Here is an 18,614-nt window from a genome sequence, read left to right as displayed (position 1 = left end):
AGCCATTTAAAATAGCTTTCTGCTTGGCTTGTTAGGGAAAGACATCTGCAGTAGTATAGCACTAAAACTGAGAAGACTCCTTCTGCAAGAGCAGTAAGAAAACCGGAAGAGACTTTATTGTAAGCTGCCAGAGGGGGAAGGAGACTGATTCAGCCTAAAAATTATATCTGAGTGAACCGATTTGCAACAACAAAGAGGATGCACATACACACATCTATTAGCCTTTCAGGACTTTAGATATGTAAATAATATATGGGATAACCTGTTTAACTTAAAAAACACTCCCATGTTTTTTTCGATTTGCATTTCAAATAGATATTAAACCTCCTTTGGAAATAAAGTTAAATTTTTAGATGTTTAGTTTATACAAACATTTGCATATTCATTTTCAGTTACTGCATCATGGGACTTAGATAGGACTAACCATTCTGCCCTTATATTTATGTCTTCACCAGGAAGCCAGTTTCTCTGTGTCCTGTGCAGATTAAAACTACAAGCAGAGTCTGAAGGAAGAATGTCAACTGCTGCATGTCCGCCCCTCAGCAGCTCTTCATTCCCCACACTACAGCCACCACCTCCTCATCCTCCTCTACATAAGCAAAGAATGCTTACAATCACTAAGTTGCAAGGTCATGGGACCCGATTAAGTCACATAGGTTACACTTAGCAGATAAATGGAGCAACCAAAAAATCCATATGTATGTGTTAGCTATTCTATAAGCCCCTTTATATTAGGAAATTAAACATAATAATTTGATCAAATAGGTGTTTTGATAAAAATATGGACTGCCAGGAGGAGGATCAACGGGTGGAAATAACAGTATGAAGGAAACGCCCACCCTCAATTACACTCCCCCCCCCTTCGCCAGGACAGAAGTGGGAAGCGAGAAAAAAATTCCAAATGGGGTGAAATTGCAAAAAGATGCAATCCCACCACAGTTTTGTGTTTTTTTTTATTTACGACGTTCGATGTGCGATAAAACTTTTATTCTACAGGTCAGTATGAATCCTTATATGTATAGTTTTTATTGCGTTTTGAAAAAAATCTGTTTATTTTTTAATCGCCATATTTTGACCCCTATAACTTTTTTGTAATTATGTGTACGGAGCTGTGTAGGGTCTCATATTTTGCGGGGCGATCTGAACTTTTCATTGATACCATTCTGGGGTGTGTATGACTTTTTGATCACTTTTAATTAGATTTTTTTTTTTTAACGAAGAGACCAAAAACAACGAATTGGCCATTTTGATGCTTTTTTCATTTTTGCTGTTTGCCGTATGGGGAATATATTTTTATACTATGGGTATTTTTGCACATCGCGACACCCATGATGTATATTTTTTATTATTTTTTTTGTTCTTTTATTATGACTTTGGGAAAAGGAGGGTGATTAAAATTTTTATGTATTTTTAATTTAATTTAATTTTTTTAATTTTAATTTTTTTTTACACTTTTTATAGTTCTCATAGGGAACTATAACAAGCAATCATTAGATTGCTATTCTCATAGACCCCAATGCACCAGCATTAGAGTCTATGAGAAAATTGCTAGTTTCCTATGGAGCCCTATTACAGGCAAGGGCTCCATAGGAAATACTATGCAGCAGCCTCCTGTCATTCACAAAGACAGGGGCTGCTGCACACAAGATCAGGCTCCTCCGATTGCCGCATGGGGGAGCCGAAGCATCACCGGAAGTGTGCGCTTCAGGTGTTTCACGCGCTCAGAGGGGTTAAATGTCCGTGATCGGCATTACTGCTGGCTGCGGACATTAGCCACAGGTGTCTGCTATAAGAAACAGCAGGCCACCCATGGCTATGGCACCCGCTCCGCTCAGGAGCTGGCGCCATATTTAAAGCCCCGCACTAGTAGGGCGCTGGTCTGCAAAGGGTTAATAATATCTTTACGGGGGATGGGGTCTGTTTTCTGATACATATTTTTACCTGCTTCATTAAGATAACCATATGATAAAATTCTTGCTCCCTACAGCCACCACTAGATGAGTTTATTGCACATGGACAGAACTCAAAAATAGATCCATATGCAGTATCATCGTAATCCCCTCCACTTGTGTGGATGCAGCTATCCAGAATTTTATCATGTAACTTTATGGATGAGTTAGAATGCCATGAAGATATATTGTGTAATTCACCTTACAAAGTGATATTCAGAATTAGAGATATCATTTAAAGAGAACCCGTCACCACAAAATACAGTGCATACTACAGCATGTTATAGAGCAGAAGGAGCAGTATGATATATAGTTTTGTGGGAAGAAAATTCAGCAAAACGTGAAATATACACATTTATGTCTCTGCTTCTTCTGAGCTCAGTTGTACATGAGGGCCTCTAATCAGTGACTGACACACCTACACAGATTCTGCTATTAATCACTGATAACACCTCCTCCGTCTACAGCTACCAGTGACTGACAGCTATCTCTGTATACACACCTACACAGAGAATGCTATTAGTCACTGATAACACCTCTCCCATGTGTGTAACGCCCCAGAGGTGCATTACCACCTTCTGCACCCCTCTACTATCTCCTACGGTTAACCTAGTGTCATCCTCTGTATTCATTTCTAGGGCCTGCAAAATGTGTATTCCTATTTCCCTGTAACTGTTATGTTTAATTGTAATGTGCCAGGTTCACCAACAGATGGCGGCATAAATGGCAGAGTTATTTTACATAGAATGGAACCCTTCTTTCCATTCTATTGCTCTCTCTAAGAGAGGGAGTAGTTTAGCTAGTGAGGAGCAGTCTGCTGTCCCCCCTGCTAGGGGAAGGCAGCAGGTCCTCATCCCTGCTGGATGAGCCTTGCTTAGGCCAGTTAGAGCACTTTCTGCTCTGCTGGATATTGAGGCCAAAGCCTGAAGCCTCTCAAGCCAGGAGGAGAAAGTTCCCTGGATTAAACCAGAGACAGACCAGACTACCAAGTTAAGTACAGCAGAAAGGAAAAGTTTCCTATTTAATCCTGTTGGCACAGCAGAACCAGAGAGCAACAGATGTAGCAGTGCTGAGATTGTTTGCTTGCCAGAGTTAATGCTAAAGTCTGCTGGTAACCAAGACAAAGCTGGAAGATTGTTTCCTGATGAATGTTTATAAGTAAACCAGTTATCTACTTCATCGCAAGGTCTGGACTCAATTAATTTTATCATCCCTTCATCAATTATCCCTTTTTTTGCTTTGCACGACAATGCCTGGGGTTCCAGCGTATCCAGGTAGGAGCACCGTGACACGTGCAACACCATTAAGGGCCATTTAGGCCACCCTACACCAATCTGGCATTCCGACACCTGGGTACCACCATAACACTAAAAGGGGCCTTGTGCCCTTGTTGCTTTACTGCAACTGGCGTCAGGACAAAACAAGTAAACTTTTTCCCTCTTAAAGGGATCCCATGGCCGTTGAGCCCCCGTGCGTCGCATGTGCAACTATCAGTGACTGACAGCTATCTCTGTATACACACTTACACAGAGAATGGTATCAATTACTGATAACACCTCCCTGTTTACAGTTATCAGTGACTGACAGCTATCTCTGTATACACACTTACACAGAGAATGGTATCAATTACTGATAACACCTCCCTGTTTACAGCTATTAGTGACTGACAGCTATCTCTTTATAGACACTTACACAGAGAATGCTATCAATCATTGATAACACATCTCCGTGTACAGTTATCAGTGACTGACAGCTATCTCTGTATATACACTTACACAGAGAATACTATCAATCATTGATTAAACCTCCCCCTTGTACAGGCATTAGTAACTGACAGCTATCTCTGTATACACACTGACACAGAGAATACTATCAATCACTGATAACACCTCCCCCGTGTACAACTATCAGTGACTGATAGCTATCTCTGTATATATGATTACACAGAGAATGTTATCAATCGATAATAATAGCTGAGTGGGCCAACTTGAGGTCATGCATGTCCACTGCCTCTCCATTCCTCTATATTAGACTGCCTATGGGATAGCATTCAGCTATCTCTGGAGTGACCACTGCTCCCTATAAATCAGAGAACATAGAACCCCTGTTATTGCAATCAGTTGGGAGGGGGGGGGTTCCAGTGGTCAGACGCCACCAATTAGACACTTATTACCTTTCTCCTATCCACAGCATAGGGATAGCAGAAAAGTATGTTTGTTTGAAAACCCCTTTAAACATTCAATGCAATCTTTGATTTCTTTTGAAGGAGTGCAGCTTCCACAATTGGCACTTTCTGGCCACAAATCTACACCCTAATTTATCTTTGACAAAGCATTATACAAAAGCCTCAATCTAAAGAGGACCTGGCCTCCTAATAGGTTTCATTTTAAGAAAGAAAATCATTAATGCATTCAGTATAATTTCTGCAAAAATAAGTATTTCTGTGAAAGACATTGAAAAGTTTCCATGGGAATGAAAAGAAAAATAAACCTACAGAACTTGAAGTTTTAATTTGCAAGATTATTTTTAGGAAGCAATTTTCCAACTGGAGATATAGCAATAGGAGTTTCATATGTGCTAGACATGTACTGTATCTCATTTACTGTTCAATAATAGAAAAGCTGGCCATTCAAGATACTCCACCGGCAGTCCCAGCTTCCTGATGTCTAATGGATCAGGCCATGAAATGGTTAACAGTATATACCACTCTGATAGTCAGAGGTGAAATTATTAGAGTGTACTAGAAACTGATCTTAGAGCTGGCAACAAATGCCAAACACAGCAAAGAAATGATTACTGGTGTGACTGCCTTTATGTTATTGCATTTCCAATGTACCTAGCCAATCTGCACTGGTGCAGAGACTAACCTTCACTTACAGCAACAAAAAATATGAGCGCATTCCCTGAGGCAAAACACAAGGGTCTGAATGGTTATTTAAACTGTGGACTTTGGTCTATCTCGCTTCACTTAGAGAACTCGGTGTGGAATATATAGATCTTCTGCTTGTGTCTTTTTATTAGACACCTCTTAACATATAAGGCACCTAGGCTTTGGAGCCTGAGGGAGCTAAAAGACCTTTCTGCTTCGTATGAGGTGACCACCATTATAAATGAGGCATGAGAGTTGGAAGGCACAGTTACAGATTTAACATTGGGAACAGGAGGTTTAGGTTACCCTTCTTGGTAGATCACCGGGGGTTCCAGGAACCATGCTCACTGAGATTACCTGATCCTAGGGGTGTCCTTTTTAGAGAAGACAAGACAAACCTCTTCAAATTTCATCCTAATTCTGCCTGTCACAATCCATGTAGTAGTTTCATTTACAGGGGCAGATGGCGAGAGCTCTAGGGTAACTGCTTAGGCATCCAACTAAGGGTACTTTCACACTAGCGTTTTTCTTTTCCGGCATAGAGTTCCGTCACAGGGGCTCAATACCGGAAAAGAACTGATCTGATTAGGTATATCCCCATGCATTCTGAATAGAGAGTAATACATTCAGGATGCCTTCAGTTCAGTCATTTTGACTGATCAGGCAAAAGATAAAACCGTAGCATGCTACGGTTTTATCTCCGGCTAAAAAAAACTCAAGACTTGCCGGAATGCATTTTTCCCAATAGGAATGTATTAGTGCCATTCAAAATACCGGAATGCCAGATCCGTCCTTGTGCAGACCGGTAAAAATGTGAAAAAAAAAAATACAAGACGGATCCGTCTGTCTGCATGACAAGCGGAGAGACGGATCCGTTCTTGCAATGTATTTGTGAGACGGATCCGCATCCGGATGCGTCTCACAAATGCTTTCAGTCACATGCAGATCGGCGGATGCGACGGAACTGCCCGCCGGATCACACTGCCGCAAGTGTGAAAATAGCCTTAGGCTGGTTTTACATCACCATTTCATTTTGCCTTCTTCTGATCCGTCAGGATAACAAAACAAAAAAACTTCAGGATCCGATAAAAAAACGGATCCTGTTGCATCCGTTATGCACATTTTGCATCCGTTTTAGCCATCTCCGCCTGAGATCCTGCATGCAGACCTTTTTTTCTGTCTTAAAAAAAAAAGGGATCTCAGATGGAAATTGCTAAAACGGGTGCAAAATGTACATAATGGATGCAACGGGTCTGTTTTTTATTTTTCTGTTCTGACAGACTAGAAGAACGAAAAATGAAATGGTGATGTGAAACCAGAATACATGGGGTTGTCCCATCAAGCCTTTTCCAGAGATGGTGAGATGGGACTGAGCTCCCAGGTGGCTGGGCTTAGGGAAACTGCAGAGTGGGACGACATTCCGCTCTTCCAGTCGGTCCCACTGCCGTGAATGGGAGCTACGTAAAGAGCATTTCATTGCAAACTGTTGCAGACTGCTGTGCAGTCCCAGCCCTGACTTCTGACCTCCGCCAATCAGCTAGTGATGGCCTATTCTGAAGATAAACCATCACTTAGTAAAAGCTTGATGTTTATGGTCTGCTGCAATGAAAATGTATCCTATCAACCTCTGTACAGTGCAAATGTGTATGAAGCATCCGCTGCAGCGACTGCACTTTTAACTTGGTCAACTTTTTGAAGTACTTCTTAATACTGTTAAATGTTCCATGGTTGCAAAGGTTCCAAAGGGTTGAGGTCCTTTAACCCTCCAAATTAATAGATTTTTTAATGTCAGGAATAAAGGCTGTGGAAAAAGCATGGGCTGTATTTTGTCTCCCTCCCAATGGCAGGAGGCTGCTCAGGCTTATGGATAGCTGTAATGGTGAATGTAACGAGGGACGGAACACTACATTTCCGGTCCACAGGAGACTAGAAGCAGTGGTGAAAAGACCATTGATGCTAGAACGGAGATCTGTGATCTGTGTGGCTTTTTTTCTTATTTGATAATTTTATTTTAACAAGATATTTAACATTGTTAGGTTCCAAGGTACCACCACTTGGAACCAAACCCGAGTTCGGGAAAAGGTTTTTAACAGTAGAAATTCATTTTTTAAGTTGTTACCAGTAGTCTCGCGAGACTTCGCAAAGTATTGACTTTGGCTAATCTGAGCCAATACATTCTAATACTGTACGGAGCGCTCGCTCTGTACAGTATTCATACAAAGTTTTATGCGAATCGACTTTGGATGTTTCATCCGAAGTCGAATCGCTCATCACTAATTGTAACTGAAACATAAAGTATACTATTTTAAGGGCAGGTTCACATCGGCAGCAGGAAAATCCAGTAGTCTGTTCTGGCAGAGGAACAGACTACGGGAGTTACCGTATCCAGCATTGCCAGATTCCCATTCACTATAATGAGGATTCTTTGGGTTTGTGGTATGAATGCTGGCTTTCTGCCAGAAAGCCGGTATTTTTGCCAGAAACTCATCAGATCCCATCGTAGTGAAGGGGGATCCAGCGGTGTGAGGCGGTGTCCAGCTATGCTGGATACGGTAACTCTGGTAGTCTGCTCCTCTGCCAGAACAGACTACTGGATTATGTGTCACAGATGAGAACCTCGCTTTATATAAATCAACATAGTAAAAAACGATCAGTATAATCTGAAATTGAGCGAACTCTTACTAAGTGGTTTTAGAAAATGTTTTCATCTCAATCCCTACAGAGATATTTTTAATAAACCAGAGAATACATTTAGTACAGTGCCTTAAAACAGTATGCATACCCCATGAACTTTTCCACATTTTTTCATGTTACACTTACAAACAAATGTACAGGGTGGGCCATTTATATGGATACACCTTAATAAAATGGGAATGGTTGGTGATATTAACTTCCTGTTTGTGGAACATTAGTATATGTGAGGGGGGAAACTTTTCAAGATGGGTGGTGACCATGGCGGCCATTTTGAAGTCGGCCATTTTGAATCCAACTTTTGTTTTTTCAATAGGAAGAGGGTCATTTGACACATCAAACTTATTGGTAATTTCACAAGAAAAACAATGGTGTGCTTGGTTTTAACGTAACTTTATTCTTTCATGAGTTATTTACAAGTTTCTGACCACTTACAAAATGTGTTCAATGTGCTGCCCATTGTGTTGGATTGTCAATGCAACCCTCTTCTCCCACTCTTCACACACTGATAGCAACACCGCAGGAGAAATGCTAGCACAGGCTTCCAGTATACGTAGTTTCAGGTGCTGCACATCTCGTATCATCTGAAGGCAATCGTCTATGCTGTGAAGATACGAGATGTGCAGCACCTGAAACTACGGATACTGGAAGCCTGTGCTAGCATTTCTCCTGTGGTGTTGCTATCAGTGTGTGAAGAGTGGGAGAAGAGGGTTGCATTGACAATCCAACACAACGGGCAGCACATTGAACACATTTTATAAGTGGTCAGAAACTTGTAAATAACTCATGAAAGAATAAAGTTACGTTAAAACCAAGCACACCATTGTTTTTCTTGTCAAATTACCAATAAGTTTGATGTGTCACATGACCCTCTTCCTATTGAAAAACAAAAGTTGGATTCAAAATGGCCGACTTCAAAATGGCCGCCATGGTCACCACCCATCTTGAAAAGTTTCCCCCCTCACATATACTAATGTGCCACAAACAGAAAGCAATAAATGACAAAAAGAAAGCATATAAAACACTAAAACAGGAGGGTAGCACAAAAGCACTGAAAAACTATAAGGAAAAAAACAGAACATGTAAAAAACAAATAAAAGCGGCCAAACTAGAGACCGAGAGATTAATTGCCAAAGAGAGTAAAACTAACCCTAAAATGTTCTTCAATTATATAAATGTTAAAAAGTATAAATCTGAAGGTGTCGGCCCTTTAAAGAGTAATGAGGGGGGAGTCGCAGAGAGCGACGAGGAGAAAGCAAAGCTGTTAAATATTTTTTTCTCCAATGTATTCACTGAGGAAAATAAACTGTCAGATAAAATGCTGAATGTTGAAATAAATTCGCCATTAAAAGTGTCCTGTCTGACCCAGGAAGAAGTACAACAGCGACTTAAAAAGATCAAAATAGACAAATCGCCAGGACCGGATGGCATACACCCCTGTATCCTAAGGGAATTAAGTAATGTCATAGCCAGACCCTTATTTCTGATATTTGCGGACTCTATACTGACAGGGAATGTCCCACAGGATTGGTGCATGGCAAATGTGGTGCCAATATTCAAAAAGGGTCCAAAAACAGAGCCTGGAAACTATAGGCCGGTAAGTTTAACATCTGTTGTGGGTAAACTGTTTGAAGGTTTTCTGAGAGATGCTATGTTAGAGCATCTTAACGGAAATAAGCAAATAACGCCATATCAGCATGGCTTCGTGAGGGATCGGTCATGTCAAACTAATTTAATCAGTTTCTATGAGGAGGTAAGTTCTAGACTTGACATCGGCGAATCAATGGATGTCGTATATCTGGACTTCTCCAAAGCATTTGACACTGTACCGCATAAAAGGTTAGTATATAAAATGAGAATGCTCAGACTCGGAGAAAACGTCTGTAAGTGGGTAAGTAACTGGCTCAATGATCGAAAACAGAGGGTGGTTATTAACGGTACATACTCAGATTGGGTCACTGTTACTAGTGGAGTACCTCAGGGGTTAGTATTGGGCCCTATTCTCTTCAATATATTTATTAATGATCTTGTAGAAGGCTTGCATAGTAAAGTATCAATTTTCGCAGATGACACTAAACTGTGTAAAGTAATTTACACTGAAGAGGACAGTATACTACTACAGAGGGATCTGGATAGATTGGAGGCTTGGGCAGATAAGTGGCAGATGAGGTTTAACAATGACAAATGTAAAGTTATGCACATGGGAAGGAATAATGCAAGTCATCCGTACATACTAAATGGTAAAACACTCGGTAACACTGACATGGAAAAGGATCTAGGAATTTTAATAAACAGCAAACTAAGCTGCAAAAACCAGTGTCAGGCAGCTGCTGCCAAGGCCAATAAGATAATGGGTTGCATCAAAAGGGGCATAGATGCCCGTGATGAGAACATATTCCTACTACTTTACAAATCACTGGTCAGACCACACATGGAGTACTGTGTACAGTTCTGGGCTCCTGTGAACAAGGCAGACATAGCAGAGCTGGAGAGGGTCCAGAGGAGGGCAACTAAAGTAATAACTGGAATGGGGCAACTACAGTACCCTGAAAGATTATCAAAATTAGGGTTATTCACGTTAGAAAAAAGACGACTGAGGGGAGATCTAATTACTATGTATAAATATATCAGGGGGCAGTACAGAGATCTATCCCATCATCTATTTATCCCCAGGACTGTGACTGTGATGAGGGGACATCCTCTGCGTCTGGAGGAAAGAAGGTTTGTACACAAACATAGAAGAGGATTCTTTACGGTAAGAGCAGTGAGACTATGGAACTCTCTGCCTGAGGAGGTGGTGATGGTGAGTACAATAAAGGAATTCAAGAGGGGCCTGGATGTATTTCTGGAGCGTAATAATATTACAGGCTATAGCTACTAGAGAGGGGTCGTTGATCCAGGGAGTTATTCTGATTGCCTGATTGGAGTCGGGAAGGAATTTTTTATCCCCCTAAAGTGAGGAAAATTGGCTTCTACCTCACACGTTTTTTCTGCCTTCCTCTGGATCAACTTGCAGGATAACAGGCCGAACTGGATGGACAAATGTCTTTTTTCGGCCTTATGTACTATGTTACTATGTTACCAACCATTCCCATTTTATTAAGGTGTATCCATATAAATGGCCCACCCTGTATTTTATTGGGATTTTATGTGATAGACCAACACAAAGAAGCAAGTATGTGTGAAGTGAAAAGAAAATGATACAACATATTGACTCTAAATACAGATGCACGCCACACTTTCCAGATCTTTATTTATGACAGATTTTAAAAACCATGTATCATTTTCTTTTCATTTGACACACACTTGCTGCTTTGTGTTGGTCTATCACATACAGTCACAATAAAATACATTTCAGTTTGTGGGTGTAATGTGAAAAAATATGGAAAAGTGCAAGGGGTATGAATTATTTTTCGAGGCACTGTACAAAGAGTTGTATTATAAGAACCTGAATCATCTCAAGAGATGTAATGTTATTCTGTATCAGTACATCATGTCAGCACCTTTTGGTCTGGATTCTTGATTTTTTTGGCGTAGTGAGACCTTAACAAGTTATCATCAGCCTCCATAGGGGAGCAGAAATAATTGCATAAACAGCGCTCTAACAAGGTTGAAAACTCTTCAGAAATTAGCGGGCAGTAATCTAAGCTGAAAGAAATGACGTGCAGTAAACTTCCACTACTTACATTACAGCACTTGATAACCTATTATGATATATGTGGGTGTATGGTCCTCTCTAATGCAGCTTAATACATTGGATTTACAGCATGAACTTTGGCGGAAGCATTACAATAATTGTCTTTATAAATGACATATTCATAGTTCTTGTTATACTGTTAAAGGCCTGCTGGAATTCACCAGGTCCGGTATTGCCGGATTCTCTAGATTACTGCTGGAGGTTTGGTGGTGATTCGGACACTTTCGGTATAAAAGCCAAAAGCTTTCACTCTGGGGTACAGACTAATTTGTTGCCAACGTCCACTAAACATTTTCTGTGGTAAGAGCAGATGGACAGACTATGCCAGGTCAAACCAGAAAAGGGTCTGTTTTTTTTATGGTATTGAATATCCTTGAAGGTTATATTAAGGTGCTTATATACCTTCACTCTTGTTTGGCCGAGACTTTTTCTCCTAAGGTTGCCTTCACACATGGCAGATTTTGTAGCAATAAATTTCTGCGACTGAAAATTAGTTCCATTCATCTGAATGGGGTTGTTTTGGTGGAAAGCATATGGATTTCAAGCCCCATTCACATGAAAGGACTGATTTTCAGTATCAGAAATTTGCTCTGCCCAAAAATCTGCTGCATGTGAAAACACCCTAACTGCTATAAAGATGCATTCCCGGTTAAGCTGAACATGTGTGTGTTATCACTGGCGAGAGAAGAGAAAGCTGCTGTCAGACACCTCAGGTGGTGGCTTTCTCTTGCCCAAACAAAAAGATCGGCCATCGAAATACTGGCCCTAAACCTTCTTTCAACGGACATCATCTGTCATTGGGTTTGACGAATTATAATCTAATGCCATGGTGGTCTTTACAATTACTCAGACAATAAACAATAAAGCAAAAGTAATGAAAAGGCAAAAAGGCATCCAGACATTTGTCAGGATGGCACAATTTTGGGGTATAATAAGAAGCTATACATTTATAGATGAGCGAATCGAATCCAACACAGTGGATTTCAGGATAAATTCGATTTGCTGAAAAGCCGAATATCCTCACGCTTTGTGGTAGTGAATTGATTTAATCTGAAATAGTGTAAAAAACTAAAATAAATCATACTTACCACTGCCGTCTTGATTGAGATGGCTTTCAGCCGAAATCCTGTGCGTGGTGACGTATGAAGTCACTACGACGCCAAAGTGATGACGCCAGCTCGGGCCGTGCAAGATTTTGCGCCAGATCTTCAAGCGAGTAAATGGAGGCGGTGAGTATGATTTATTTTTATTTTTTCTGTTAATTTTGGTGTTCCGGCGATTTATGAATTACTAAAGACGGAATGCAAAAGGGACACCTTTAGAGGCATTCCATTTTGCATTCCGTCATAGTAGAAGTCTATGGGCAGCATAACGAATCTGTCCTGGTTTTCGTTATGTTATCTGCCGACATAACCATGTTATAATGGAAAATAATAAAGTGAAGTTTGGGTTCCCATTGACTTCAATGGGGTACAGGTTCGAATTCGGGTCCAGTTCGGGTCCCAAACCCAAACTTTGACCTGAAGTTTGGCCGAACCCAGCATTCCTAAAGTTCCATGGGTTCACTCATCCCTACTCATTAACAATAGGGGCTGTCAGGTTTCACAAAGGTGTCATTTTGTTGGGAAAAATAGTGCTGCCTATGAAAAACCTGTGAACATAACCTTTTATGGTTTATAAAACTGCATTCTGCCATTATTAATTCAGGCTGCCCTTGTAGCATACTAGGACAGTATTGTGTCAGCATTGACAGACTACAGGCTACTTTATACCTGCAAGGCACAAAAACAAAAACAAAAAATAAATAACTCAGTAAGAAAATAGAATCTTCCAAAAGTATTACAAAAGTCAACATCTTTATCTGGATTAGCAATGATACACAGATTGCTCCATCCTGTACCATATTTCTTATGGCAAACCAGTATACTATAAAAGTCGATTTTCAACCTAACAATAGATTATCATCAGCCAATTTCTTTAAAAATTGGATTTATTACTTGTAGTCCAGACAAATATGTTGACTTCGGCTGGGGGGAGGCAGCGTTCAATAGTTTTGCAAAGTCCTGTAAAAGTAACTTCTGACATCATTATATACCATATAATGTAGGTAATAAAATAGTCTGCTTTGAACGTTATAAGAAAACATATTTTGTGATGTGAGGGCTTCTTAAGCGTCGCCAAGACGATTTATAGAGAACACTGGGCACAGGTCATAAATTTACAGTTGGCATAAAGTGAATATTAAATAATACAGGAACTCTAGGTACTGCAATAGCAAAAACTGCTAAAGAAATTCTAAGCATGAACAAAGCTAAGACATGTCAATGAAATATGAATGTGTCGGGCAAATACTTTAGGTTGCCAAGTTTCAGACAAGTCAGAATCAAGAATACCAATCATGCGCCTGCTTGTGTCTGTTAGAGTCATAGTCATTTGGCGTTATTTCTCCCTCCCCCCTATCTAATCCTAAATTGTTTTTTACATTCATCGTCCCTTGTGAAGAATTGATCTTAATTTGGCAAGTGGCAAAGTTGTATTGACCAATCTGACAATTAACTAGTGATCCTAGGTTCTAATATGATGATGTACAGCGCAACCTATGAAGACCACATTGCTTAGTAAACTTTGCTGATTCTATGGATGTTCTGTGAAATAACACTCTCTAAGGCAAAACTGCCATAGATATCTAGAAAGTGTGCAAACGGGGTGCATTAAATCTGGTAGAGTAAGAGCTTTTATATGACATTTCATCTTCTTTATATTGTTTGTTCAAAACATTACTTAACACTCTATACTCCAATGAGGCCAGAATTAGGTTTATAGAAACACAACAAAAGGTCTATTCTGGAGCTGTATGTGCAGCCAACTGTCTTTTTATTGAAAGTGAATTTCTAAGAGCTAACAGAAGGAAGACAGAAAGGTAAAAAACACATTGGTTTTGTCAGTTTTACTACTGAGCTCTAGATTCATTTTGTGAAAATGGCTTGGGGGTGTAGCCATGGGGAGTACAGAGTACATAGCAGTAGTATTAATACTGTGATGCTTGAGGGTGCCCAAAGGCCTCTCAGCTACAAATGAAGACCTCAGCATTATAAATGGCATATGGTAGGTGGTGGACCATGTTACATATTTTCCTATGTGGCCTAGGAACTTGAAGCTACACCTTCAATTACAAGTATTCAAATATTTCATGAAAATAAAATACACTAAAGTACAAAACTAAATGTAATTGTATAAGTCTATAACAAACCCAAACAATTTCAAATTTAGAACAATATCTAGATGTTATGAGATTGGGAATCTTCAAAATTCTCCATAATTTTACAGTTATAGGGGTAACTTTATCAAAAGTGGTACAAAAGAAAACTGGCTTAGTTGCCTATAGCAACCATATTCCACCTTTCATTTTTTAGAGTTCATTTTGAAAATGAAAGGTGGTTTTCCTTTATATTGATTTTGATAAATATTCTCCATAGTATCTTTGTTCCGCATCATTGGTCAACATTGGTCAAGTTTAGATGTCATGAATTATCATTCATGTGGAATTATTTTGTATAATCTTTCCCAAAATGTTACTTTTGCAACTATTTCAAATGAGAGAAAAAGAAAACATCTTTTATGTAATTTCAAAATGGCAGAATGGTCCAAAGGATGAGCAATTATCTGGTCTTCAGAAACAAAATGCATGTAAAAACACATAAAATATTGAAATATACCCAATATACTCAATGGTCTACTATTAATTATGTGGAAGTGATGTTATTATTGACCATAAGTGTGGCACCAAACATGTCAACATTTTTAGATTTCTACTTTGGTTTTACCTACCTCATTTGAAAATGACCATAAAACTTGTATTAGATGAAGAAGTTGCACAATCCTCTGTCTATTGACAGATCACCTACTAACTGTAGACCAAGAGATCTTCATTGTATTGTGTTTTATTTTGAATTACTTATTGCTTCTTTTTTAATTTTTAAAATGTCTTTACCATAAAAGAAACTAAATACAGACAGGGTGTTCTTATACATGATACTAAAAGAAGTAGCATCAATAACTTTTTTTAAAGTTCCCTCAGTGCTCTTAAATACATTTTTTAAGGACCATTGCAAAAAATGATCCCTCTAGTGTAATTCACATTGGTTCCCAATTCAAGACTTTTTTTCCAGAAAATAATCAAACCTACCTTCTTGATCTGTGGTGATGGTGATGGAAGTATATTGTCTGGGAGATAGGCTGAGTTCCGAGACCCCATTCACTGCCTCAATATCAAAAGTGTAGTTGACATGAGATAAAAAGTCCACGATCGTTACCGAGGAGTTAACTAATCCTGAATGTCGAGGTACAAAACGAATTCCCCCACCACAAAGTTCACATTGGCTGGGGTCTGACCCACATTTCTTGCAAATTACATTGTAGATGAGGTCCTTCCTGCCTCCGGTGTCAAATGGTGGACTCCACTCCAGATACAGAGCTGTTTCATTCAAGTTAAAATTGACATTTCTTGGAGCTGAAGGTGGTTCTGTAAGCCAAAAATAAACAATGGAGAATATGAGAAATTAATACAATCTGGGTAACATTCCACCCTCTTTTGTTTTGGGCACATACTTTGATTTCCCAGTAGTAGTCTACCAAGCAATCATCCCTCCAATAATCAACTGTTAGTTAGTAATCAGCCCCCTACTGGGACATTACAAGGACTGCCAAGAGCTCTTACTTCAGACCCTTGTGAAACTGCCTTTAGCTCAAGAAATCTAATGATTTAATTTAAAATGTGTTAAAAATTCATGTCTCTTTTTAACATCTCATCTATTTTGCAACTGAAAACTAGCCAAGGCAAGCAACACAAAATAAATCCAATACTACAGAGACAGACCATCAAAGGCTCCATTCAACAGGTGCTTCCTTCTTTACAGTAAATGCAATCAAAGAAATGTAGGCATTTTGTGAAATATAATGCCGCTTATGCCAAGGAGGATAGTGCTGCTCAAATAAATCAAAAATAAAATCCACTCTTCTCGGTAACGTGCACTGTTTTGGATACCGTGCCTATAAAAAGTTTTAGATCTCCTCAGACTGTTTTACATGTACAGAGAAAGATTTTTTTTCCAGCTAGATAATCATTAGACATTACATAGCATTGAATTAAAAATAACATTAATTTTGTCCTAGAGTAGTCAAGGTGTAATATGTGACATTTTGTGCCAAAATTGCACCACAATTCTGGCATAAAATTTTGTCTCGCACTAAGCCAACCAATATTTGGTATAAAGTTAGACAAAATTGTCTCTCCCTGCACCACGTTTATCATCTAGCCTGAGCCCCTGTGATAGATCTGGTGCAAGTCTAGACAGACGGTCTAAGTTCATGCCACCTATAGGATTAGTAAATCTGGGCCTCTGTTTGTTCAGGGCTCACGCACATGGCCATAGCTTTGCTGTCTGCATCCGTAAGTCAGTTCCGCATCCCCACAAAAAAATGAACATGTCCTATTCTTGTCCATTTTGTGGACAAGGATATGACATTTCTGCAAGTGAAAATAATTGGCAGGGGGGTATCTGCCGGTATCCGTGTTTTGCAGATTCACTTGGCAGACAGCAAAAATGGCAACGACCGTGTGCATGAGCCCTAACAGTCACCAAATGAGACTGGGCCAATGTGTAGAGATGACCATGCTAGAATTCCCTGTTATGGTAGAGACCAACGTGGTCACCTATATTCAACTGATGTATTTGATGTGCATATTCTTGATATGTTGTGAACACTTCTACCCCTGAAGAAGAAGAGGGCAGACTATGACTGGTCTCCAGTTCGTGGAGAGTATAATAATTTGGAGGATCCCATTATTTATGATCTGATGTGGGAGAAGACAGAGATGGAGACTGGTATAAGAGACACTACAGTATGTAGTAAAGAAGTACAGTATACATATGCTGGCCTCTTAATATCTAGGTGCTGTAAAGTTAAAGAAACACTCCTACATTTTACCTATATAGTGCAGCACAGGCTATTATTAAAGGATATGGTTTATTTTATTGTTCTGGCCTCTTAAAGGGGTATTCCAGTAGGTAAAAGTTATCCCCTACCCACAGAATAGGGGATTACTATCAGATCGGTGGAGGTCCTACCACTGGGACCCCCACCAATCACGAGAACGGAGGTCCCATACCCCTTGAAAGGTCCCGTGCTGCTCCCCTAAAATGACAGAAGCAGCTGGTCACAGATGCATGCGGCCACTCCATTCATTACTATGGGAGTTCTGGAACTCCCATAGATATTAATTATGCAGCTGTGCGCGTGCGCAACCAGCCACCTCGGTTATTTCAGGGGAGCAGCAGGGGTCCTGCAGGGGGTATGAGGCCTCCATTCTTGTGATCAGTGGGGGGGCCAGTGGTAGGACCCCTACCGATCTGATAGCTATCCTCTATCCTGTTGATAGGGGATAACTTTTACCTACCAAAATACCTATTTAAGAATTGTACTGAACATGCAACAAAATTGCAAAGAGCAGGATTTCTGGGAGATGCAAAATGGTTTAGTAGACTGGGCCTAACCAATCTCTGAGTAATTTACTGTAAGATCACCAGAAAGAGAAAGAGGGAGAGAGAGAAAAAGAGAGAGGAGAATCTACATGGTTAAACATAGGAGTCAGCAAGGTAACCTGATACTACTGCTATTCAGACTTTGCTGCACTGATGGACATCCTTCACATTCAGACACATTCTGCCTTGCATCCAGCAGTGGAAACTACAACTATTATTGCAAACGTACTGTGGCTAGCCGCATATTCTACTGAGAGAGACTTTAGAAAGATAGCGTACAAAAAGTGCCATAACTCCCGGCTTTGCCAGCCTCCATAACTTGCTATCTGAGGAAAGGATTTGCACTGTGTAAAGAGGGAACTGTGCTTCATTGTTGCTAGATGTACTACAACTGACATTTTGCACTTAAGTAAATAAGACATTTTTTCTGCTACATCTGGCCTATTGTTCTGACTCTGGCATCATACGCAAGCCTTAGCACTGTACATGCCCTGCTTAACATCAGAGGCACCCCAGCTACTATCAGGTAGGAGCCCCAGTATCGAGTTGTACCCCAAGGGAAGAAATGGTCCCCCCTCCTTTCCCTGTATGGGCCTAGGGAGCAACGGTGTGAGGACAGCAGCCATGATTAACTGTGACAGCCACTACCACACCCATCCACTGCTTGTCCTGGCCCACTACAGTAAGTGTTGGTACACCCATAATTTCTAACTGTATTAGAAAAAGCAGCAAGAAAAAAGCTGTTTTCCTAAATACTGGGGCACCAAGAAACCCTATACTGCACTTTACAGTATATGGTAACCAATATGGCTATACAGTTGCATTCTTTGGAGCAATCTGACATATATACAGAGCTATGTATATAT

At 40.0% G+C, this 18,614-nt stretch overlaps 1 protein-coding gene across 1 annotated transcript in view; it reads right to left on the bottom strand.

The window, feature by feature from the left end:
• The window catches only part of EPHA6 (EPH receptor A6), a 1,083,458-nt gene that overhangs the window by 577,674 nt on the left and 487,170 nt on the right, over positions 1-18,614 (bottom strand). Inside the window, exon 5 of the mRNA XM_040423272.1 lies at positions 15,393-15,728. Within this exon, the coding sequence (XP_040279206.1) occupies positions 15,393-15,728 (336 nt within the window). The remainder of the gene's footprint in view (positions 1-15,392; positions 15,729-18,614) is intronic.

Source organism: Bufo bufo, chromosome 3, assembly GCF_905171765.1.
Source record: "Bufo bufo chromosome 3, aBufBuf1.1, whole genome shotgun sequence".
NCBI lineage: Eukaryota > Metazoa > Chordata > Amphibia > Anura > Bufonidae > Bufo > Bufo bufo.
Note: the sequence above shows the minus strand (reverse complement) of the source record. Positions and strands in the feature narration are given on the sequence as shown.